Genomic DNA, 25465 nt, shown 5'->3' with positions numbered 1-25465 from the left:
ACATTTTTAATAGTCCCCTGTCGCCACCTACTGGTCATAACAATATAATCGTTATTTGAATCAGCGTTACTTTCAAAAAGGGATTTGCTCTATTTTGATCGCTACCGTAGACAAGAGTGTTTATATCTGAACTATAAACTGTTATCCCAGTACTTCTGTGATAATTTGAATATTTGTAACAGAAATAGTGATACAGTGTGGCTGAATTAACTGTTTGTGAAGCTTTTTAATTCCTATAAATGACAACTGTTCTCTCTGGCTCAGCTCCAACACCAACGCAGATTTGAATGTTCCGGTGTGATTCTGTCAAAGTGATTTTTGTCGAATTGTTGTCATTTAGGAATAAGATTGTGTGGGCGTTTGAATCGAGATTGCGATGTATTAACGATTAATCGTGCAGCTCTATCTGCCAGGAAAAATTAAGAGTCATTAACAGTAATAATACACCTCTCCTCAACAAGACACACGATTTGAGGTATGTTACATGCTGAAGTTTAATACTTAGGGTTAGGGGTTTGTTCAGATCACTAATATGATACCCCAAATATGATAGTAATAGAACCTTAGCAAGCACCACTAATGAAAAGCAAAAGAATCAAACAATATTACAGAGGAAAGATTCACTGTAGAGAGAGAGAGGGGGAGAGAGAGAGGGGGAGAGAGAGAGAGAGAGAGAGAGAGAGAGGGGAGAGAGAGAGAGAGAGAGAGAGAGAGAGAGGGGAGAGAAAGAGAGAGAGAGAGAGAGAGAGAGAGAGAGAGAGAGAGAGAGAGAGAGAGAGAGAGATTGAATCAGACCCAATCCAATGAGACAGGTGTGAAGAGAGGAAAAGGAAGGTTTCGGCGATCTCTCCTCGTCTCTTTCTGAGCTCCGCCACTCTTTACAGAACTCATGAGACAGAATCAAACCATCTCTACGAAGGCTAGTCGGATTTGTCTGCATCATCCTCGCGGTGGCCATCAGCCCCATCGCGAGAGCTCTTGTCCTCCTTGGCCATGTGCGCGTGTGACGCGAGGATGCTGGACAGCGACAGGAGGCCAGAGCTGGAGGTGACGGCAGGCAGGGAGGGCTGAGTCAAGCCCAGGGGCAGATGGTTCATGGGTAACGCCAAACCCTGAAGCTGAGAGAGCTGGTGAACCTGAAGCTGCTGCTGTGATCACATCAAACAACAAACAAACAAACATCCGTGGAGGTTAAAGACAGCTTTAACTTTCTTATTGTTGACATGCATGTGCATTTAACAATGACAAAGCCACAGTTTAATGACAAAGCCACATTACATTTAACTTTACATAACTTTGCATGTAAAACACTTATTGATAAGAATATAATTGTAATGCACTTTTTATTTTGCCATAATTTTCACTATTTCGCCTTTCCGAGTATGAGCGCGCTAATACAGACTTGTTTTAATAGTGTTGCTTATTCGAACCATCCATTTCAATGAGTCGGTGCAAACGAGAATCTAATATTCAACAGTTTGAAAATTTGCTTGATCACTCAAAAGAATGGCATGGAATATAAATATAATATTGCGGTATTTTACTTGCATAAAAACAAAAAAAATTCTCGCATAAAACAATTTGACTCAAATTGGCTAAAATGATGGATTTTCTAAAATGTGTATAAATATATATATATATTTTTTTTATATACAAGTGTGCTGTCAAGACGATATATATACATATTAGGGGTGGAACGGTACATGTATTCGTATTGAACCGAAACGGTACGGGCGTCACGGTTCGGTGCATAAATTTACACGGAGAATACATGATATAAAAATAAATAAAACTCACGTGCAAATTAATTAATGTAATGCGTAACTACTGTTAGATACGCGGGTTCTTTCGGGACACCTAATCTGTAGCTCCACCTTAGCTCTGAAGCAGGCTGCGATGTAAAGATTGCAATGCTGGAATATGTTGTGTGTGTGTGTGTGTGTGTGTGTGTGTGAGAGAGAGAGGGGGGGGGGAGGGGGGGGGGCACGAGCACGATCGAAAAGTCGCATAGTGTTTACTTATATTTGTGTGTGTGTGTGAGGTGCGGGCGCGATCGAACAGTGGAAACATAAAAACATACTCCGTCATTTTGTTTATACAGGACTTCATTCAAACTGCAAAGTGTTTAAGTTACTGTTGATTAAACTTTTAAGGACCAACAAATATATTAATCTGAAATTTAGCAAATTAATTTTCAATTCATTCAGGTACAATTACCAAATATATCTCAAGTTTTCTTTGTCTTTTTATTCATTTAATTAATAAACTAATTATATAAAACTATTGTCAGTGCACTACAAATGAACTGGTTCTATGCCTTACTTTATTAATAAAACTTATTTAAAAAATACAAGGCTTAAGTAATTTATTTTCCTTTGGTGGTACAGTCTGAGACATGCACAAGCCTTCTGCGTTTTTGTTTTGCTTTTCCCTCCATTGTACTGAACCGTGATGTCTGAACCGAGGTATGAACCGAACCGTGACTTCTGTGTACCGTTCCACCCCTAATACATATCTACATACATACTTTCTTTTTTCTTTAGCAATAATCTCTCGGCCCTACGTAATAACACTCATGTTGAACAGTATGAAGTTCCTACCCGAATAATTGAGTTCATCTCAGGAGGAGTGACCTGTTTGGCTCGCTCAATCGCCCCCAGGACCTGCTGCTGGTGCTACACACAAAAACACACACACATACACATTTATATCTGCAGGTAAGATAAAGCACAGCGCACAAAAACCAACCAAACCCTCTTCAGTGTATAAAAGCAACCCATGACACAAACCAACAGCACATTTATGTCACTAATGAGGCTGAGAGTCATTATAGAGAGTGTCATAAATAAATCACACAGTCTGACCTCTTGAGACAGGTAGGGCAACACCTGAGCACAGATTCCGTTCAATCTCTTCACGATCTCCGCCTGCGGACAGAACACAAGCACATCTCATGGGTTTACATACATTAATAAGGTAGCTGAGGATGCGCTTACAGTCTGCTGATGTTGCACAAAAGCACATGAACAACAGTCAGTCATGATAATGTATGCTGACCGCGTTTGATGGAAGAACGCTACTGAATCTAGGACGCTGCATACATAATGTACAAACCTACAAGTAGGCTTCTGCACTTTAAAGGAAACTATGCAGGTTTTGCACAACCTTCAATCTAAAGAGCTACATTTTTTCTGTCATATTTATTCAATATTTTGACAACTATGATAATGCAGAAAAAAAAAGGCACAAAATTCATATTCTCACCTGTTTGTGCATTTCAATGTTGAGTCCATATGACATCTCGTAGTACTGCAGTCAGAGAAACGGGAAAGAGGAACAGAGCAGGTATTTACATTTACAGATACATATGAACATGTAATAGCTGGATGTACGCACATTTAGTGATTCCCATTTTGTAGGGTAAATTAAAGGAGAACTCCGGTCAATTTTAACATTGAGCTCATTTTTTTGTACATTTGGAGTGCTGTCAATACAGAGAACAACGACAAAAATCGGTGTTGCCTACACCGAGTTATTCTATTTTTAAAATTTGCACCCTGTTGACTTCAATAGGGCAAGTACTAAACCTGCTTTTAGCCTCTTAACATCCTTGATGTGTCATTACAAGTGCACAGAAAATGTGAGTGATTCCTTCTGAGTGAACACGAGTGGATCTGACTGCAGTAGATGTGAAAGAAATGTATAAAAATGATGTTATTTAAGCCAGCGGAAATACCTTTGTTTACATCCTGTTTTCGGTTGAAGTCCAAAGTAGTCGATTACCGAGTTCACGCGCGTGATCATAGGTACTAAACCTATGCGCGTGAACTCGGCAATCGACTACTTTGGACTTCAACCGAAAACAGGATGTAAACAAAGGTATTTCCGCTGGCTTAAATAACATCATTTTTATACATTTCTTTCACATCTACTGCAGTCAGATCCACTCGTGTTCACTCAGAAGGAATCACTCACATTTTCTGTGCACTTGTAATGACACATCAAGGATGTTAAGAGGCTAAAAGCAGGTTTAGTACTTGCCCTATTGAAGTCAACAGGGTGCAAATTTTAAAAATAGAATAACTCGGTGTAGGCAACACCGATTTTTGTCGTTGTTCTCTGTATTGACAGCACTCCAAATGTACAAAAAAATGAGCTCAATGTTAAAATTGACCGGAGTTCTCCTTTAAGACATCTTAAAATGTCTCAAACAGTGTCTCAAAGAGGCATTACAAAAGAGTGTGGAGTAGGGCTGTCAATCTTCCTCTATAATACTATTCGAATTCCATTCCTTATTTTATTTAATATTCGAATAATATTCGAATATTAAATGCTCAAATTCATCCTATTATTAATATTTACGACATTACACTGTCTTATGGATCGCCAATGCGTGATGTTGATCGGTCTCATATCTTCACAGATAAACCGTCAGTTTGTCTGTTATTGCCTTTTGGCGGACAGCTGGTAGCAGTTGAGCCCCGTGATGAGGAGAGAGAGAGAGGCAGAACATAAGTAATTCTTGCCTGTTTTAGCGGCGGTTCCTCGGACAGATCGCCTAGCTTGTCAGGTTGTAAGTTGTCATAAAAAAATAACGTATATTTTCCTCTCCGTTTTGGCCTTCCGTCCACAATGAGACGGCGTTTTTATTAATGAAAACGCACTCCAAAGTGGATATATTTGAAGACGCCGTTTTCACGTTGTAGTGTGGACTGAGAATCAAATTGTTGATCTCCGTTACCGTGGAGACATTCCTCTCCGCGACTTTTGACAGTTGTGATGATACAGCGTGGATAACGTGCACAATTGTGTTACGATTCAAAAACTTTATTGTTTATCAGACGAAACAAAAGCGTTTAATTTTCACATGTGTGTGCCAAGGCGGCGAGAAAGGCAAGATTGCATTTTTTTTTAAATATACATAAAAAAGCAATATTCGAATAGGAACTTCAGCATTCGAATAGTATTGATTTTTTTAATATTCGAATTATATTCGAATTTCGGAATTCGTTCCAACAGCCCTAGAGTGGAGAGAAGAAAGCAAACCACACAGTGGAGCATTGGCAGTCAGAATCTTTATATTCATCAATGATCTTTATCTAGTATTCCTCCTGAAACTGTGATTTAGTCTCTGTGCTCGAAGCTTCGCTCTTGGCTAAAGCAGCAGATCACTCAGATCTCTGCGGTCCCGCTCTCAGACACAGCTGTTACTGACACACATTCACATTGATCCGTCACGAAGACGTCAATACGCCTGTGCACACTTAAGACCCATGATACAACTGATCAATGAGACGCTTGTGTGTGAATTACTGCAGACGCCACAGGGTTACAGACAAAAGAAAAAGACTAAATTAAATGAATAAGGGAATGGAAAAAATTGCAAAATTAAGCCAAACAATTAAGCCAGAATTGTGCATATAAGAACTAAGTAAGAGACTATAGAAAGAAACAGTATGCTGGACAATAGCATAATCTGAGTATAACAGTGGGTCTGATAAAATATTTAACATTCATGCTTTACTCACCATTATGTAATGACGCTGCATTTCAGATTTCTCACTCGCCAGTTTATCACATTCCATCTTCAGACTAGGACAGAAAGAGAGCAAAACACAAGGCAGCATGAGATGTACTATTCATTTCTTGTAAAAATGTGTTTTAGGAGGGAAAATGACATGATGCATCTTTAGGTGATGGAAAAGATGGAGAAGGTCTGAATGACACGGTCTGCGTGTATGACAGCTTAAATATTTGCATTTCACCCTAAAACACACACACACTCATTGAGGCTGTCAGCTGCACTTTACCTCATTTTCTCTCTTTCACTCTCGAAGCAGGAAAAAAAACGAGAGAATTCTGCAACATTCTATCACCATGACAACAAGTTTTCTGTCTGGACAGTCTGATGGAGACTTGTGATTGGCTGGCCATGCATTTAGAAGAACGTAATTATGAAATAATGTATGATTCTGTCCTTCATATAATTCTTCACCCTTTCTAAAAGTGGCTTTGATAAGGTTTTACGTTAAATTGTCTGTGCTACACACACACTACCATTCACAAGTTTGGGGTCAGTAAGTTTTTGAAAGAAGTTTCTTATGCTCATTCATTCGAACAAAAATGGCAATATTGTGAAATATTATTACAATTTAAAATATGTGAAAATATTTTAAAATGTAATTTATTCCTGTGATCAAAGCTGTATTTTCAGCATCATTACTCCAGTCTTCAGTGTCACATGATCCTTCAGAAATCATTGAAATATGCTGATCTGCTGCTAAACAAACATTTCTGATTTTACTGACTGACGCTTGTGTATAGCTACACTAAAAACTGACATAAGTGGATATCTATTAGCTTTGGACGTCATCTATATGCTAATACACTCCTAAACGTTGACAAAATAAACGCATTTAAAATTTACAATCATTCTCTGCCGGGAAAACTGTTTGTGGTATAAATTTTGGATATAAAAATTAACAAATGCACTCCAGAATGAGACTGTCCTTCCCCCAACATCACTTGCCACCGGCTAAAAGCAAGTAGTAAATCATGGTTTATGACTGTGATGTAAACTAAAGACTATTGACTAGTTGAAACAAATTATTATTTATTTTTTTATATCCCATCCCAACGCCCTAAAATCAACACAGGAAAGAAAATTGCATTTGTCAAGCCATTTTATGAGGTCTTTAATCACTAAAAGCAATAATAATAATAACAACAACAATGTAATCACAAGCAGCTCCACTGAATAATTACTCATTAACCGGCATGATTCAGTGTGTACTTGGGTAAATACTCAGTGACGTGACTCTGTAAGGTGAAGAGGCCGTGATTTGATTTTAAACATACACCAGAGTTATGGCTTTTTCACACCGAGAGAGAATATTCAGCGTGGAAACCTAAAGCGCCGCAGTGTCGTCTGGTGGAAGCGGCAGATCTGAAAGACATCAGCACACTCGTTTGTTTATCCTTCTCCATTTCCCTCTTCCTTCCTCCGTCCGTGGTTTGTCTGATGGGTGATGGCCGGATGCCCTCCATGATCGCTCGTATCTCTGGTGCTGACAGATGATGACAGGAAGCTTTTCCAGGAGGGGTCGCGTTCACACCATTTGACCGACACAGAGAGGAATTCACTCGGGCAGGGTGTTTTCAGGGTGTCGAGTGAAAGTGCTCGTGCTTCTCAGGGCTGTGTTGAATGTGCTTTAACTAACGGGTAAACTAGTTTTGTGTATTTGAAAGCTTTGGTATGTGCATGTAAAGCGGCGTCTGGTTACACTGCCATTCAAAAGATCGCATTTATTGAATCTAAAAATACAGTATTTTTGTGAAATATTATCGCATTTTAAAATGTTTTCTATTTTACTCCAGTGATCAAAGCATCATTACTCCAGTCTTCAGTGTCACATGATCCTTAATATGATGAATTGCTGCTCAAGACATTTATTATTTTCAATGTTGAAAACAGCTTAATGTTTTTGTAGAAACTATGATACCATTTGTTTCAGGATTCTTTGATGAGGAGCATTTATTTGAAATATAATCTTTAGCAGCATTATAAATGTCTTTGTCACTTTTGTTCAATTTAATGCATCCTTGCTAAATAAAAGAATTAATTTCATTGAAAAATAAACCCTGCTGAGGCCAAACCTTGTGACGGTGGTGCACGAGTGTTTGTATACCTGTGATATTGTGCCTGCAGGAACTGAAACTCGTCTTTGATGCGATCGCAAGAGTCTGATGTGGTGAATTTGAGCGGCTGTGCTGATTGAGACGAAGCCTGAAAAACAAAGGCATTAGATGAGAGATTAGATTCGACAGTGACTGATGATGAACAAGCAAGGCGTTAGGCTAGGAAGAAGTAGGTTAACACACTGAACCATATTTCAATTGTTAAAACTCTTTGTTTCCAGTTATCAAGCTAATGTGCAGTAAGTGCATAAAAGCATAACAAAATGTTATGACCACAGACAAAAAAAGCAAACCCCAGCCATGATAACAATTCTTTTGATCATATTTAGCTTGTGGTGTCCCTTCTCAAAAGCGTTTCATTACTGCAAAGTGCAAACAGGTTAAAACAGTTCTTCTAAACGCCACAACTGAGACAGTGATTATATCTCGTATCTGAGATGAGCTGCTCAGGTCAGGCTGAAATTAAAGCTTCGCACAAACAGAATAGAAGGGCCATTGGCTTTTCACCTCTGCCCTGCTTTACTAGGGGTCACTGACATGTGACCTTTAAGACCAGACAGACAGGAACAACACAAACCATCACACCTTAGAAAGAGAGAAACTGGATATGTTTCTGTGCTCAACGTGTTTTACAGTCACACAGTCGTTTGAAAGCAGACAGATGCACACAGAAATTGATGGACAAGTGTGTGTGTGTGTGTGTGTGTGTTTAGATACAATTGGCCCCCAGAGGAGGAATATACAGCCAGAACAAAACATCTTTTACACACACACACACACACACACACACACACACACACACACACACACACACACACACACACACACACACACACACTTTGAATTATATGGGGACTTTTCATAGAATGTCCCCAAAACTTTTATACTGTACAAACTGTATATTCTATCCTATCTGTTTCATGAAAACACATTAAAAAGGTAAACTAAAACACCTTTCCCATTCTCCTCCCTTACCGTCCATTCCCTCCATGTCTCTCCTCCTGTGGATGATAGTGTCTCGAGGGTGAGGAGAGACGTGTGTGTTTCAGTAAATCCCTCTAGTCACTAGTCTATGGCTGCTAATAGAAATCAATTAGAGGAAGAGAAACAGCAGCATCACCTGTGACCCCTGAACCACCTCCTCCTCCTCCTCCTCCTCCTCGTTCACTCCAGCATCATTCTCAGTTTAAATGTGCTTTATTGGCATGACACTACTGACACACTAAACTCCAGTCAGAACACCGTAAGCCTCACACACGCTACGGGACAGAAGGTCGTCGCCCTGCACACACTTAACGACTCAGGTTTCTGTACACTACACGTTTATGCACTAAATTACACAGAATGTTTAAACACAATGCTTTGCTCTCCTCTTGCATTCTTGTGCTCTTTTCGAAGAAAATCTGCCGTAGCGCCGGCGACTAGTTGAAGCATGTCTCAATGAGCAACACCACAAGATCTGCCACTTCTTGCAGAGTAAAAAACATCAACGGTGACAAACTGGAGTCTGATAGAGCGGGCAGTGGGCACCTAAGCATTGTGACGTGTGTGTGTGTGTGTGTGTGGTATGTATATGAAGAGTTCAGATGCAAAAGCCTCTAAGTGCCATCTGAAATTTTCTTCTAGAATGATCATTTTTATCAAGCTCGTATATTTAAGTTCAGTAATTTCACTTAAATGGCAATGAAAATTACCTAATAATTGCCATTTAAGTGAAATTACTGAACTTAAATATACAAGCTTGATAAAAATAAAAATTTCAACAAAAAAATGCACTTAGAGGCTTTTGCATCTGAACTCTTCATATATATATATATATTCATAGACTGTAAAAAATAGTATATATTCTAGAAGCTTTAATATATATATATATATATATATATATATATATATATATATATATATATATATATATATATATATATATATATATATATATATATATATTAAAGCTTCTAGAATAAAACAAATATATCAAATAAAGCCTTCATAATAAAACAGAAATACAAGCCTAAAAAAATATATATATAAAAACTAATGATAAAATAAAATAATTAAAATAATAAAATTAATGATAAAATAAAATATTTTGAATTAAACAGAAAAAAATGTTTTATTGCCAAAGCATCCAATACACAAAACAAAAAAGCACACAGACAAACTAAAAAAATTAAGCCTCTAGAATGAAATGGAGCACACACCCACGTGTGTGTGTGTGTAAGCTAGAAAAAAAATAAAAATAAAAATAAAAATAAAGCCTTTATAATAAAACAAAATAAAAAATAAAATAAAGCCTCTAGATTAAAAAAAAAATTTTTTCAATAAAATAAAATAAAATATCTAGAAAAAAAAAAAATCTCTCTCTCCTCTGGCGGCTGTTGGGGGTAAAGGCTCTGCTGTTGCCCCCTTTGTGATGCTAATGAGGGACTATGGCCTGAGTGACCCAGACATCTGCTGCGCGCACGCACACACACACACACACACACACACACACACACACACACACACACACACACACACACACACACACACTTAGAGCCCTCAGGGTCTTATCTACTTTTTTGTCTTCAAAATTGCGGCTGGTGTGTGTTAGTAGCACAGGAAGTGAGATGTTTTGAGTGGGGGGGAGTTGAGCGTGGCGCAGACAAAAACAGTCTCGCAATTACACTCCAGCTCATGTGTGCAGGCGTATATATATATGTGTGTGTGTGTGTGTATGTGTGTTTTCACAGTATGACTGATCTTTCAGTGGTTCACAAACACATTAGCAGCAGCAGCAGCAGCGGGGTGTGGTGGCGGTGGTTGTGCACACACACACACAGTTAACAGCCCAGAGTATGTGTGTGTGTGAGATTATTCCAGAGAATATGAAAGCGTGTGTGCCTGTGTGTGCGCCGGGGGGATTAACCTCTCTCTCTGTTGGGGGTGTTGTACTGAGAGGGGGGTCTTGTTAATTCAGTTGTCCTTAATAATGTCTTCCAGACCCCTGTCCACCCTCACAACACAATACACACATAATGAACCCAGACTACTCTCTGTGTGTGTGTGTGTGTGTGTGTGTGTCTGAGAGAGTCTCATACTCAGCAGAAACACAGAAAGAAAAAAACATTTAAAACTAGATACTCTGAAGAAAGTGTTATGCAGCTGTTAAGGTGTTTTGAGTGGTTGATGGAACATTGCCATGTGATTGTTACAGTGTGGTTGTCGGTTTGCTTCTATGTGGTTGCTAAGGTTTTCTGCATGATTGGCAGATGCTATGCAGTTTTAAATGCTACTACGTACTGGCCCAAGTCAGAAAAGGCCCTAAAATCCCTATGATATTCCAACACGGTCTCATGAGAAATCATAAACGTAAACCTAGCCATAACGCCCAACCTCTAACGCATGATTTGAAGAAACATTAATGTCTGTATAATACACCGCACAGCTATAGGCCAGATGTTTGTTTAAATTAGGGCAGCACAATTAATCAAAATCAAAATAAAACTGAAATTGGAATATGGTGATTGTCAAACTTGGTGCGATTTAAATAAACTAAAAGTATGTATTTAAATTAAATAAAACCATGCATGTTTCAGAGAGAAGTGCAGTCCTTAAATAATAGCAATATATTACAAATTATAAATGTAATTTTAATGTAAATGTTTCTATGTAATGATATGGTCATTATTATTACTATATAAATCACAAGTATTTTTTTAAATTTGCATTTTAATTTGCAATCACAATTTTTCTTTTTTTTTTCTTTTTTACAAAAAACACACACCCCCCCAGCACTACTTTCAATCATTAACTCATGCATAAGCAATAATAGCAGTTATGCTTGCCTTAGCAAACGCCACTACGTACATAAACAAAGATAAGTGATGAGAGAGAAAGAGATCCTGTGACTGATATCTGGCTGCATAAGAACCACACACGCACCTGCTCCTGTACACACACACACACACGTCTCACACACTCATTCCTGCTAAACGTTCACAGCTGATTAGTGGGTTTCTAACAGAATTCAAAAGTAGAATGTAACAATCATGAGCTGAGAATGAGCATTAAAAAAAAAAGTACAATTTCCCAGAAAATGCCACCCGACCAACAACAGTGTTTCTTCGAATTTCCTCGATGAATCATCACATGACCTGTGATGTGTGGAGTGCTAAAAATATCCGTTTATCGTTGAGCTGTTATATGGAGATCTGTAAAGTTCTTGATGTTGCATTGCAGGTTTTTCAGATCAGCATTTTGGCTTCTGGTTTTGTTTAAGCACTGGTATTTTGGATGCTTTTCTAAAGCACTAGAGGGTTCTTTGTGGAAGTTAAGACGGTTCTCCATGGCATCAGACTGTAAAATCCTTTAAGAGTTTGCCAAGTCAAGCATCACTATTATTATTGCTCATACTGAGGGTTAGAGACTTGAACAAACCCAAACACTAAGTAGGCTAATTAACTTTGGCACGCAACTTCTTTAGCACTACAATTGCTCGGCTTGTTGAAGAGAGATGTGTTGTTGTTATGTTTCTAAGAGACTGAACTTACAATTTACACAGCAACCAACCACACTAAGGGTGCTTCTGATTGATCGGGCGCCCATCGTTATCGGCCGATAATAGCTTTATATAGTTTGATTGCGTTCTGGCAGTTCTACCAGGTGTCTGAAAAGGACAATAAATTTGTAACCTCTTTGCGGAGACATTGCAACAACAGTAACTCTATAGCAATGACAGCAAGAAACTAGAGCTGTGCGATTTCACAGTGGTGCGCTTTCTAAAAAGCCCAAACTGAACATTCAAACCAGCGTTCGTAAAATACAGTCTACAGCTGCTAAACTGCAGAATGTGCTTGATAATAAAAAGTTATCAAAAAAGCATTAAAGGGATATTTCACCACTGGAAAGATGAATGTGTATTTAAATTGAGTCATTTATGTAGTAGAAATGTGAAATTATTTTAGAAGTTGGTGCCTTCTAGACTGAGAAAAGCCAGAAAATGTATTTTTGGCTCATGTGGATGAAAGACTACAACTCCCAGAATGCACTTGCTTCGCTGCCCTACGAGGCCACTCCCAAGCCACGCCTACCGGTTACAGAGGGCAGTATCGGAAGAAATTATACAACCAGGCTACTAGTCGACTGGAAACTGAAAAGACGGCGTTTTATCTTGAGATCCCCCTATGGGCGGGTTGAACACATGTGGGACGAGCTCCTCCTACTGGCTGTAGTCTCTCACCTCTGGACAGAAGAGCTTCTGATGAGCTAAATGACGATTTTTGCGTCATCGGAGGTTTTTTTCCAGACACACAATACAGAAATCTCTCGTCTCAGGGGGACACGAGGGAGGGAAGCACGGTCACTCGAAAATACTACCGGGTTTCTACTGATACAAAGCTTAAGGTTAATCGGTGAAGTATCCCTTTAAGCCGCGAAAGTGATACTGTTCCCCAAGCGTCTTTCTGCGCGCATGCTCCAAGAGTGAAACACGGAGAAGCAAAGTGAACTTTTGGGCGTTGAGTTTGTGCCTAAATGGTCAAATACACAGAAAAATTTGTCAAAATGGTTAGTATTCGCTTAAACACCGTAGGTTACGTCTTAAGTGAACCGTTGGGAGATGAGTCGTATGTGTAACAGTATATTGGATTTGTGGTATTAAAGTATTTAATTAAACAGTTCAGACTAGTGAAACTTTGGTAATGGGACATCCCTAACTGCAAGGGTGTTTCTAATACGTCTGATGGCAAACTTGACATATTCCCTCTCTATGTCTGACATATTTCATAATCAATCTGGTTATTTTCCTCTTTTGAAAAGTCGTAGAAATGCTTGCATGGACTTTTTCCTTTTGCTATTGCAGCACCACCTGTTTACCACCATAGAAATGTACCCAACTATGATGACTTCTACTTCGAGAACCCCCGGAAATGTGAAAAGCTTCACTTTTTTACTTTATAATAAAAAAAAAAAAAAACCTTCCTAATTTTCCTACGACCAAAATAATGATATCCCCACAAGACCTCAAAAAGATCCGTGTGTTATCTCAGCATAAGAGAAAAGGTGTTTGTTATTGTCCATTATCTTCACTGAGCACAGAGTTCAAGAGTTCAGATGGGGAGAGGAAGAGGATGGTCACCGCAATCTGACGAATAGCTACTTATGCTCACCAAACAAAGCTAAAGCTGTAATCCTTAACCATAATCCACTGGGCCTGATTTATTACCACAAACAAGCTGAAAAGAACCAACAATTGGATTAAGAGAAACAGTGTCACACATACTTCATTTAGAATTAAGTGTGTTTTCTATTTAAAAAAAAAAAAAGGAAAAGAATAAAAATGATCTTTCTCAATCCTGACTGTGAACACAAGTTTGCAAAATATCACTCCCTTTCAAATAATTCCTAACTCAGGATTAGTCCCGAAACAATTATCAAATCTGTCGACCACAAGTCGATAAGTAACTTCAGAGGTTTGATAAGTCAAACTGATCCCAAAGATCCTGAATTCCAAAGAACACAGTAAATCTTTGAGGCTAAGATTAAACGGGGCAGTCAGCTGTAACTCCTAATCCAAGATTTGGGATCCTGCAGTTAATCTCCGCCTGATTCCCACTTCTGCTGAAATTTCAGAGGTTTAAGACCAAAGTTTGGTCAGTGTACTTAAGAATTCATCAGCAGCAATAAGACGTGAAAATAACATCTTTAAAGTGGTCAGTTTTCGCTGTTGATGTATTAATCTGTTATTTTAAGACACTAGAGCCTTGTCAACAACAACAACAACAACAACAAAATCCCTAAAGAAATGCTGCCTGCCAAACTTCGGGATTAATCTGGAATTCTCTATGAACGGACATTATAAACAAATAATTATTTATGCACTTATATTAATATTTATTAAATAAACTTGGCAATAAACATTAAAATATAGATATGATATCTACATTTTAGAATTAAATTATGTAATTAAAAAATAATAATGTACGGTCTTTAGTTTTTAGATGGTTCTTGTTTGATCTTATTAGGACTAGTGTCAATTATAAAAGAATTCCAAAAGCATTTAGACGACACCGTTTTCAACTAAAAACAGAAAACTTTTTATATATTTTGGCCGGTCATTTACACAACAACGGCGTTTTGGGGGCCTGAAAAAGGGGTTTCAAAGTGCAAGTTTTTGAAAACGATACCGTTATCGTCTAGAGCTGGTAAGTCCCGCCCCTTCCGCTAACCCCACTGGACCTCTAGGTTGAAAAATCGTCAATGGGAGAAAATAATTATTTTCTGGTCCCGTTTGAATTGTGCCATGAATGTGAACATATGTTGTCTGTGAATTTTTTATATAATTTTTTGTGTAAAGAAAGCTACAATTTAGCGGGTAGAAGTTTGATACGGTTAGACTTTGTGTGAGAGCACTTTGTGGACTACAACTCTTCGCTGCTTTCGACGCGTTTGAAACGTCACCACCACTCGCACACGGACACTAGCTCACGGATCCCGCTAAACATGGCTGTGTCTTTGGTGCACTTCACCGCCTTCTTTCAGGGAGAGGACAAAATCGTTGATATTGGCGAAAACCACGGGTAAGTCAACTTTATGACATCACATAGGCGACATGTAGTCTTTCTCGTTATGTCTTTTCCCCAACTGCTAGCCGAAGAATCATACCATATACTGTCAAACTCGTAACATGAAAAATTATATAAAAAATTCACAGACAACATATGTTCATATTCATGGCACAATTCAAACTATTTTCTCCCATTCACTTGCATTGATGGTTTTTCAACCTAGAGGTCCACTTGGGGTTTTACGGATGGGCGGGACTTACCAGCTCTATCGTCTTAGTGTAAACTACAAAAACGCTAATTTGTGAAAATGATGACTTCATGCGCATGCATAATATGTGTTCAGTCAAAGTGACATCGCCAACTACTGGCCTGGCATGAACAATACAACGTTTTTAGTCGTTTTCGCGGATCTGTATGAACGGGGATTGTTTTGACGACGTTGTCGTCTGTATGTGAAAAAACGTTTATGTATTTAGTACATCGTTTTCGTGTAAACACACCCTCATTCTTTTAGGCTTTAAAGTGTCACTTCATGGAACTATAAGGCAGAGACCTACATTATATCAATCCCAAGTGAAAACACCATTAACATGCTTCAATAATAAAATATGAAATACCAGAGTAAGGAATCGTTTTACGGGCTCAAACTGCAATCGGTTCAAGTGTCAGAACGTCCCGTTCACTTTCTCACAGACATCATCTCAAGTTCGCTGAAGACTGAAATGTTCTCCTAAATTCTACTCTCTGAATTAGCAAAAAGGCCTCAATTAAAGAAACCTCCAAATCCATCCACTTGTGGGGTTTTCATTTAGCGTCCTCGTGTTTGTGTGTTCACATATGCCTGTGTGCACGGGGGAAAAGGCAATTAGGCTTGAGTGCAAACAAAATAATGACTGGGGACTCATTAACACAAGCTGCCCACTGTGTGCACAGGAACAATTCATGGAAACGACACAATTAAGCCTCTACAGGGAGGGAACCAAGCAACTGGTGTGCAAACAAGCATCTCCGACCCTACCTGAACCAGAATACATTCAGAAATGCTTTCATTTAGACATGCGACCTGGAAACCTGACATCTGAATCATGAGACATAGGCCAAACTGTGAAAGAAACCTGCCAAAGATCAATAAACAAACACATTAAGAGGCCACTGTGATCTATCCATCCATTTAGCACAACAAAAATACACAAAGACATCTTCTAAAATGTCTCTGGTAATCCAGGTGAAAAAATCATGTATAGATTCATATTACTGGAAAGAACAACACTGCCATTGATAAACATTAAGTTAGACCTAATCGTTGCTCATTTTGACAATGCTTTCAAAACAATATGCTTCATGTACTTCTTTCAATGTCAACAATGTTCATACTCTTCTACTAAAAACAAGTAGATCCAGTTTTTGCAGGAGGAAGGATACAGACTGAACAACACTAGTGATGACTAGACAATGAGAAACTGGCCATCTTTAAAACTCACACTGGCACAATAGTGGACAATAGTGCACAAACTAAGTGGACTTAGTAGCTCCATACAGAACTTACATTATCTGTAAGTGGACATACGAGAAGAAAAAACAAAAAAACATGGTATTGCCATTGTACATGTGAAAAAAAACGCACCTTTGTGCATGTGCAGCATGGTATTACCATGGTCCATGCCCCAAAACATGGTATAATCAGGGTTCATGTCCACAAAAACATTATAGTACCAATAAAATGGTAATAACATGGTATTTTCTGTTATATCAATATAGATGTGATACAATGTCCATAACACCTGCTGTGTGACAATCAGCATGAATAAAGGAGAATGAAACACTTACCGAGTGCCTGGCTTGTGGAAACATCATATCAGCCTGTTTTTGTGCTTTATTCTTTCTCTGTAGATGATGTGAAAAAGCTTTGGATTGAGGTTCTCTTTGTTCGGTCTCGATTAGGTCTAAACTGATCAGTTTGAAGGTAGAAAGGTATTTAGTCTGGTCTCCTGAACAGATTTCCTGGCTATGATCTCCAGTTTTCCTGGATTTTTTGTTCAGCACTGCAAAACCTACATCAACTTCAGACGGCTTTGCCTTTAGAATAACAAAAACAGAAGATTATCTTTACTAAAGTTTGTGACATTGCGGTTTCAAACTCGAAAAATGAATCTTCTTTTGGAAAAGGCCAATCTCAGCGATTAATCCACTGCCAGGCTGATCATACTTGCCCAATTTCCAGCTACAAGCTAACTGGCTAAAGCTAACAGATGCGTCTCTATTGCAGAAAGTGAGCAGAACGCGTTTGAAAATGAGGTAAAAGCGTCTAAAACTGGTCGTGTGTACTCTAGTCTTGCGTATATCTGTCTATAGACGGTGAAATAATAGCCTGTGCTCGAAAAATCATGCCTCTTCCGCCGCTTCTGGACTCGTATGTACGGACTCGTGATGCAAGACGCCAAACAACGGATTCTACTACGGTGAAGGCTTTCCTCATGAATATTAATTACTCCGTGCTCACGTTGCCTGGTAACCTTCCGGGAGCGTATGTTTACATCACCTAATTAATATTCAATGAGTGGTCTGGCTTAACCGCTGGGTCTCCGATACAAAATCTAAATCTAATATTTAACCTTCCAGGCTAGCATTGCAAAAAGTTTCTTTTTTTGCACTACTTTGTTTTATTTTTGTCACAAAAATACAAGTATGATGTGACGTGGTGTTTTACAGTAACTGTACAAGTAATAAAAATGTCCTTAAAATGAATTATATTTTGTAGTTTTATTTATTTGAGGAAGGTGTACTTGGAAGATTTTTAAAATCTATTTGTATTCATTATTTTATACCGAAAATGTTATACCAAGAACTGTTTGGCACTATTAAAATTTAAATGATAAATTCAAGCGTTCGCTTTCCAGCCAATCCGACAGCCCTACCAGGCGAACGTCATGTTGCGTCATTAATATTCATACGATAAGCCTTTATCGTAGTAGGATTTGTACCTTAGTGCGTTCGCATGCGGGATTTAAGGTGGCGCTCAGTAGGCCCATTTTAAGATGTCAAATGGATGAAATAACAGTAACACCGGAAGTGTCTGTCGGTGGAAGGTGTTGGAATTGCGCTGCTTTTGTTCCCGGTCAATGCACAGCGACTCCAACTTGTAATATAGGCAACTGCACCCATGGGACCATTTCCACTGTGGTGAACATGTTATTTATTAATATCACCAGACATATTCCTGGAGTATTAAAGACGCCATCCTGTGATTTATAATATAATATAATATGCAAATAACAAAATTAGGATGATGTAAAGCCTATATAAAATGCATTTTTGGCTGGGTATCATAGGGTTAAAAACAAGCAATTGATCAAGCACATTATAAATAACGAATTAGCCTATACTACTGTTTAAAACAATTGTAAATGCATGTAATTCCCCCTAGGCTACAAGGTGATCTTAAAGGGATAGTTGAAAATGAAAATTTTCCCAAAAATGAAAATTCTTTCATCAATTACTCACCCTCAAATCGTTCCAAAATAAGACTATCGTTCCTCTTCAGAACACAAATGAAGATCTTTATAAATGAAATGAGAGATTTCTGTCCCTAATTTGACAGCTACACAACTACCACTTTGGCGTTTTGATAAAACTAATCCATATGAATTGAGCAGTTCAGTCAGAAATCTCTGAAGAAACGCGATTGCTTTATATGATGAACAGATTGAATTTAGACTTTTTAATACATTGAAATAATACAGTAAATATAAACAGAAGCTCAACCAAACCTGCTTGATGCACAAGAACAAACCTCTTGCTGAAGCTCAAACTTGATCCATAACACGAGAATGAACCTCATTGGTTCTCGCACGTCAAGTGAACATGATGAGCTTCTGTTTACCACAACTGATGTGTGAGTTGATGAATGTTTATATGTTTATAAGTTTAAGTTTATATGTTTTATAAATTTTAAGTTTTATTTAGCTGGAAGGGAATTTTTCTGTGTGCCCCTTCTGGACAAAAAACACAACCATATTTGGCAAACAATTTAAAATAAAGGCCATAATAGACTTCTGTGCTGAATTTATAATGTAGATAAAACAAAAACAAAATACTTCTACTTCAAAAGCAGCAATGTGCAGATTTTTAACACTTCAACATTGCAGGCACTGCAAAGAAAACAAGTTACAAGACAATCAGCAAGTATAGGAACAAATTTATTTAAATTTAAAACAGATACTTTATAATTTTTCTTTTTTTAGAAGGCGGTTATGAAAATCATTTCCATGTTTGAATGAGGTTCAGGCAACAGTGGTTGAAATGAAACAAAGACAAATAAAAACAACAACAACAAAAAAAAAATATGGCGAGAATGTCGTAAAATAAATTTCCACTATGTTTCCTCGTCTCGAGGATTTCGATGTTTGTCTGAGCCCAAAACTCCCACCTGGACAAAGAGCACATGCTTTAATAATTACAATTCCTTAAAAAGAAGAAAAAGAAAAGAAAAGAGAAAAACAGCAGTTTATCTTCTAACTTAAATACAAAGTAAATCCGTTTACTCTCTTATTTAGTGTTTTACTCGTTTTTAAAAGGAGACCACGTCTTATTTCACGGTCCGCATGTGATTTGGACAACAATTGGCACTTGTTACGAGTCAGTCTCAGAGAAGGGGATTGGCACGCACAATATTATACAACATTTACATTTGGTATAATTACAAAATAAAAGGGTAAAAAGAAGCAGAGAACGAATGAGAGAGAAAACCCAAATAAAATGTACATGATCGTCCTGTCATAATAAAAAAAAAAGAGAGAAAATATTAAAGTGGTCCTGGACATAACAGCTTTCAGGTAATGTATTGCAATAGAAGAACAGGGGATAAAATCAAATTTGAATGGGTCAGAACTTCGACCATCCATCACACAGATGCATCTAACCGTACCAGTAAACATACTTACATGGAAATAACGTAACTGTCGTGTCTGCAAAGGGGCAGCAAAGCATCCGTAAAGATTCATGTTCATTCCATCACAATGAATCATTGAATCAAATTGAAACCATCATGGATTCATCTTTAGGTGCCTACACACTAGAGAAAGCTCTTACAGGAATGCGGAAGATTCATTTTTGAGTCTCTGAAATGAAGCGAATACTGAGAATTTGGTTTGAACAATAGCAACTTCTACAGCCAAATTTCCTTTTCAGGAATAATAACATCTGGTTTAATGGCACAGACATTTGAAGGAAACTCTGGCGCCCTCTTGAGTACTGAGTGTTGCTACTTCCAGAGCAATGCCGTTTCAATGCAGACGACATGTTTGCAATGCATTGGTCAAGCATATGCGTTTCTGTGTTTGTGTACAGTATTGTTGCCCAGATGCCTTTGAGAACAGCCAAAGCCTTCATTACTGATGTTTATTCACCTGTCCACTTCAGAACCGAAATAGAAAGCCGTAGGCGAACAATTATCTTGCCAACAGCGGGACGGATACTATTTTCAATTTACCACTCGCTGGACAATTAGGAATTTGGCCAATGAAGAATATTTGACCTGAGGAAGGTTGTGATTTACTGCTGTGTTCAATGTACGAAGCATACAAAATATATGCAGGTCATTGGCAAGATCCAATAAACGAACAAACCTCATCGACTGTGCCCTACTGACAAAAGAAGTGTGCTTGTCACGTGACTACCAATCCTAAAATGCCCAAAAAACATCACACGGTTCACAGAGGTAGAGGTTCTTGAGGGAACGTCAAAACTGGCACAGTTATAGATATGTGTAGCTCAAACGGTCGCGCGGTTCGAAGCGTTTCTAGGCATTTGCCTTGTGGCACAAAATAAAAAAAAATAAAAAAAGTGCATGAAGAACAATCAAAGCTATGCCGAATAACGTGCCCTTCTTACAATCGAAGGCCTTCGAACCGCAGATATAACAAAGCAACACGTTCTCATAGTGAGCAGAGCCATAATTTCGACAGTCGCAGTGAACTAACACCAGATGCGAGCGGCGCGACACGACAAAAGCAAATAGAACCCATTATAAAAAGTGATGCTGTCTACACTGGAGCGACAAGAACATTCCCGACAGTAAACTGGTGCCCCCTTTTATTTCTGACGTTGTGGAAAGCAGGGCGGGGCCGAGAGCTGTGGGAACGGAAGGATAAAAGGAGGAGTGACGACAGAGGACCAGGCCTGGACTATTTATGTTGTGTTTTATTATGTTTACATGCGGCAGTCGTCCATGAGGGGCTGCCGCTTTACTCGCTCTTTGTTGTTAAACTTCATGTTGATCGTACGCCAGTTCCCGCCTACTTCTTCCCTTATCAACGATAACATAGTTAAAGTGCCTGCGCAACTTCTGACACGAAGAACAAATGTATTTGCAACGGTTGCTTTGTCGCGTCTAGTGTAGACAGCCTCAAGCTGTTGCGGCGTGACGACTGTCGCGATCCATTTGAACACTTTAGAGTAAGACATGATGTTTTAGATGGTTATGTGCTCAATGGCCATGATTTGCTTCAGTGTCTTCAAATCTAACTTACTACAACAACACTGCAGGATTTACAAAATGGTGTGACATTTCCAAACCCCACTTAAACACTGAATCACACGGGTCGAGTTTACAAATATCACGTCAGGTTTTATATCCATCAAGAAAGCGCTTGGGAATGCTTCTCTAGTATGACCGTGGTAAGTGATGAACTCAAAAGTGATAAAATAATGAATAATGCATGAGCATTTGGTGGAATGGGTGTAAAACTGATCACGTACAACAGAAGAGACGTTTCTCTTGATACCGAATCACACTTTGAGCTGTGACCAATTGCTTCTGGCATGGTTTTTCGTAGCCCTTGATGAAAATGAATGAAACATCACCAGTATAAAATATCAACTGTAAAAGAACCATAGAACACTTTTTTTTCTATCTGTGCATCACATAAACGATGAAGGAAACAAGCTGTGAATTTAGAAAGAAATTCAAATAAAATCAGAATCGAAAGAAAAAGTCACTACTTGCAAGCGTCGACCAAATAGATCTTCAATCACAAATAAAAAGCTGTCTATTTTCATATGGTACATTTCCTATGTTTGTTTTTAAGCACTTCACCTAAACATCATTTGGAAATTTAACAATAAAAAGATCTGTAGGAAAGTGAAAAGTGTGGTAAGGGAAATATATTTATAGTACAATATATTGTGTGCTTGGGGAAAAAAAATAAAATAGAAAATAAAATAAAAAACTGATCATTTTTATCCATAACGGAGGTTTATACAGCAGTACAGACACTAGTCTCCTATTTCTGTCTCATAACATGGGAGTGCTTCAAACAGGAAACAATAGCATTCAAATTATCAACAACTTCAGATCTGGTCCATAAATTATATAAATAAAACGTTCTTTATTTAATTAATCTTTTCTTTTGCTTAAAAATCATATTTTTTATTTTTCATATATCTCATATAACATTCACACCGCAGAGAAGGCCGTTTCGCTATGCCTCTCTGATGTTTCCAAACGCTCTAGGTTTTCTCAGACTATTGCTCATCATAACCGTGCGCGTTGATTTTTAAAACCACATTCGTCCTCCACACGTTACCAGCTATGTGTATATCATTTGACGTATTCATAGTGACCAAAAAAAGAAAAATCAAAAATTAAAACGAAGAATCACAGTATCAATAATATTGTAATTCATAAGAAAACCAACAGAACCATATACAATTACGAAAAAGTGATTTTTTTTCTCTTTTTTTTTGCCAAAGATAGTGTACCACAGACGTTTTGTACATAAGCAATAATGTGTATACGTATTTACAAATATAAATATACACAATCAATTAAGTTCAGCGCATAAATGCTTTCCTGTCCCCCCCACTCTTGTCCTCCCACGTTCCCACCGGAATTTCGTTCAGAAATTGTTGAGCGAAAAATGTATGTTATGACAATAAAAAAAAAAAAATAAAAAAAACTGCATAAACAAATAATGGATTGTGTGCATCTGGGCCGCTGGATGACGACTATACCCGCGAGTCTACGGCCCGGATTCTGAATTGATAAAGTATCTGTTCATGAGCGAAAAAAAACAAACCATTTTTTTAACCGCGCACTAATTTATTAGATCGCGAAGTTAAAACGAAACCGGGAAGAAAGATAAAAGATAACAACCATGGGGGAAGGAAGCAATGCAATAATTTTCAACTCTAAATGTGGAAATCTGCAGAACAATACCTATCGCATGTGTATAATCCTGTTTCGCGCACATTTAAAAATCCTTAACGCTTTCTCTTACCCATCATTAATTCGACTGCTCTTATAATTTACTTTATATTCTGTTGCAGTAGAAGAAGCTATAGTTACTTATCATTAAAACGTTTTTAAAATGATCATCTCAGCAATATACACAGATTTATTTATTTTCATCTCTCCCTCACGTGCTTTTTGCTTATATAGGCATTCTTACACTATTTTCGTTCATTATCATTTTTTTTCTGATTTTTTTTTGCATTTGCGATGCTCTCACATGAAGTTTACATTCATCGATGCGAGTTGAAGACTAGCCTCGTCGAGAGAATCATCTCTGCGAGTGAAAAGGTTCTCCACACCATCAGTGGAACCCGCTGGATTTCTAGAATCCGCCGGAATCCTCAGAATTCTAGAAGGATCCAATGGATCCGTTTCGGAACTTCTGGCACCACAGCACTAGTCCTTGTGTCCATGTACAAGTATGTAAATATGTTATTATTATTTTTTTTTTAGTCATTTGTCTTTTTGCAGGGCTGTGAACACCACATTTTTCCATTCATCCAGGCAGAATTCCCGAGAAACACTCGGAGCAGATGACGTGATTGGAGCGAGTGATAGTACAGGAAGAGGAAGGAACGTCACATCCAGTTTTTCAGGCCAGCGCATCACAGATCATTCTCATCGTAGCTCCGCCAATCCAACATTTCCTTGAAACACGCGTGGCGAGTCGGAGTCTAACGCCCTTTGTCAAATCCAAGCCACGTTTCGGTGGTCAAATTTGATAAAAGGGAAAGAGGCCTTTGACGAGAGCTGCCGGGGCTGAGCGGACAGACTTTGGCAAACAAATAAAAAAATAAACGATGAGCAGGACACGTCCGTTACGATTCCGCTGGACAGAAAGAGAACAATTCTGGAAGCTGGGAAAGAGAAATGAAAAGAACGGTGTGTTTTTGAAGGTGTACATGATGCCTGTGTGTGTATGTGTGTGTGTGTGTGTGTTGTGGACGTAGGTGTGTGCACGCTCTGTGGGTGCCTGTTCTATGCTGATTTGTGAGAGCGGTGTCGGACACGTCACGTCTCACACCAGGTTGTACTCCTTCAGGTTTAGCTGCAGGATGGTGTCTTTCACCGCCGCGAACACAAAGCGGATGTTCTCCGTGTCGGTGGCGCAGGTGAAATGCGAGTAGATGATCTTGTCACTGTCGGGGTTCAGATCCACGAACATCTTCAGGATGAACTCCCGTGCGGCCTGGGCGTCCCTCTGGGGCCCTACAAAACAATGTGAACATGGAGTAAAGACTTCAGGAGACCTGGAGGAGTTTATTTACCCCACAATTAAGAGTTCTTCACCTTGATCCAAACCTACTGGCAACAAGATGAATGATTAAAAATACGTTATAATGCTTGTTTAGGAGCAAAACAGTATTTGTAGAGTGCAAAAGCTAACCGATCAGTGAATTCGCATGCTTTTTCCATCATTTGTGATACTGAAAATGGATGTAAAAAACAACTTTGTAGACTGGAGATATCATTCACAGTGATTTCTTGCTGAAGATACAAAAGTTTGGGGTCAGTACGACTTGTTCATGTTTTTGAAAGCCTCTTTTGCTCACTAAGGCTGATCGAAAAAACAGTAAAAATAATAGTATTGTGAAATATTAGAATTTAAAATAAATGTTTTCTACATGAATTTACTTGTTTCAAAGCTGAATTACTCCAGTTTTCAGTGTCACGTGATCCTACAGAAATAATGCTAATATGATGATTTGCAGCTCAAGAAACATTTATTAATATTAATGACAATGTTGAAAACAGTTGCTGCTTTTTTTTATTGATGATTTTTCAAAAAAATGTCTTATGCAGCATAGGGAAAACAGGAAAAAAGAGAGAGAAAAAACAATAGAACAATTGTTTTGGGGCAAGTATAGATTCAGATATACAGTCATTGATTTTTTACATTACAGTACTCAATCCTGCTTAATATTTTAAT

General features: G+C 38.3%; 2 protein-coding genes across 4 annotated transcripts in view; both read right to left on the bottom strand.

Moving 5' to 3' along the window:
• Nucleotides 1-472: 472 nt before the first annotated feature.
• Nucleotides 473-17747, bottom strand: chico. Of its 3 annotated transcripts, none has more exons than XM_081374472.1 (8): nucleotides 17456-17700; nucleotides 17073-17321; nucleotides 7689-7786; nucleotides 5529-5592; nucleotides 3265-3309; nucleotides 2865-2927; nucleotides 2601-2675; nucleotides 473-1145 (listed from the first exon to the last, which is right to left on the bottom strand). In XM_081374472.1, exons 2-8 carry the CDS (start codon nucleotides 17097-17099, stop codon nucleotides 921-923), a joined length of 597 nt encoding a protein of 198 aa, XP_081230598.1. In that variant the 5' UTR covers nucleotides 17100-17321; nucleotides 17456-17700; the 3' UTR covers nucleotides 473-920. The 3 variants fall into 3 exon arrangements, with proteins under 3 accessions (XP_081230598.1, XP_081230597.1, XP_081230596.1); XM_081374470.1 differs by having other exon boundaries at nucleotides 478-1148; nucleotides 17456-17743; XM_081374471.1 differs by having other exon boundaries at nucleotides 17073-17747.
• Nucleotides 17748-22392: 4645 nt separating this feature from the next.
• Nucleotides 22393-25465, bottom strand: part of gna11b (guanine nucleotide binding protein (G protein), alpha 11b (Gq class)) — a 53187-nt gene continuing 50114 nt past the window's right edge. Inside the window, exon 7 of the mRNA XM_081374006.1 lies at nucleotides 22393-24744. Coding sequence (XP_081230132.1) covers nucleotides 24554-24744 — 191 coding nt within the window. The 3' untranslated portion in view covers nucleotides 22393-24553. The remainder of the gene's footprint in view (nucleotides 24745-25465) is intronic.

Source organism: Scardinius erythrophthalmus (assembly GCF_964197995.2).
Source record: "Scardinius erythrophthalmus genome assembly, chromosome: 9".
Lineage (NCBI taxonomy): Eukaryota > Metazoa > Chordata > Actinopteri > Cypriniformes > Leuciscidae > Scardinius > Scardinius erythrophthalmus.
Note: the sequence above shows the minus strand (reverse complement) of the source record. Positions and strands in the feature narration are given on the sequence as shown.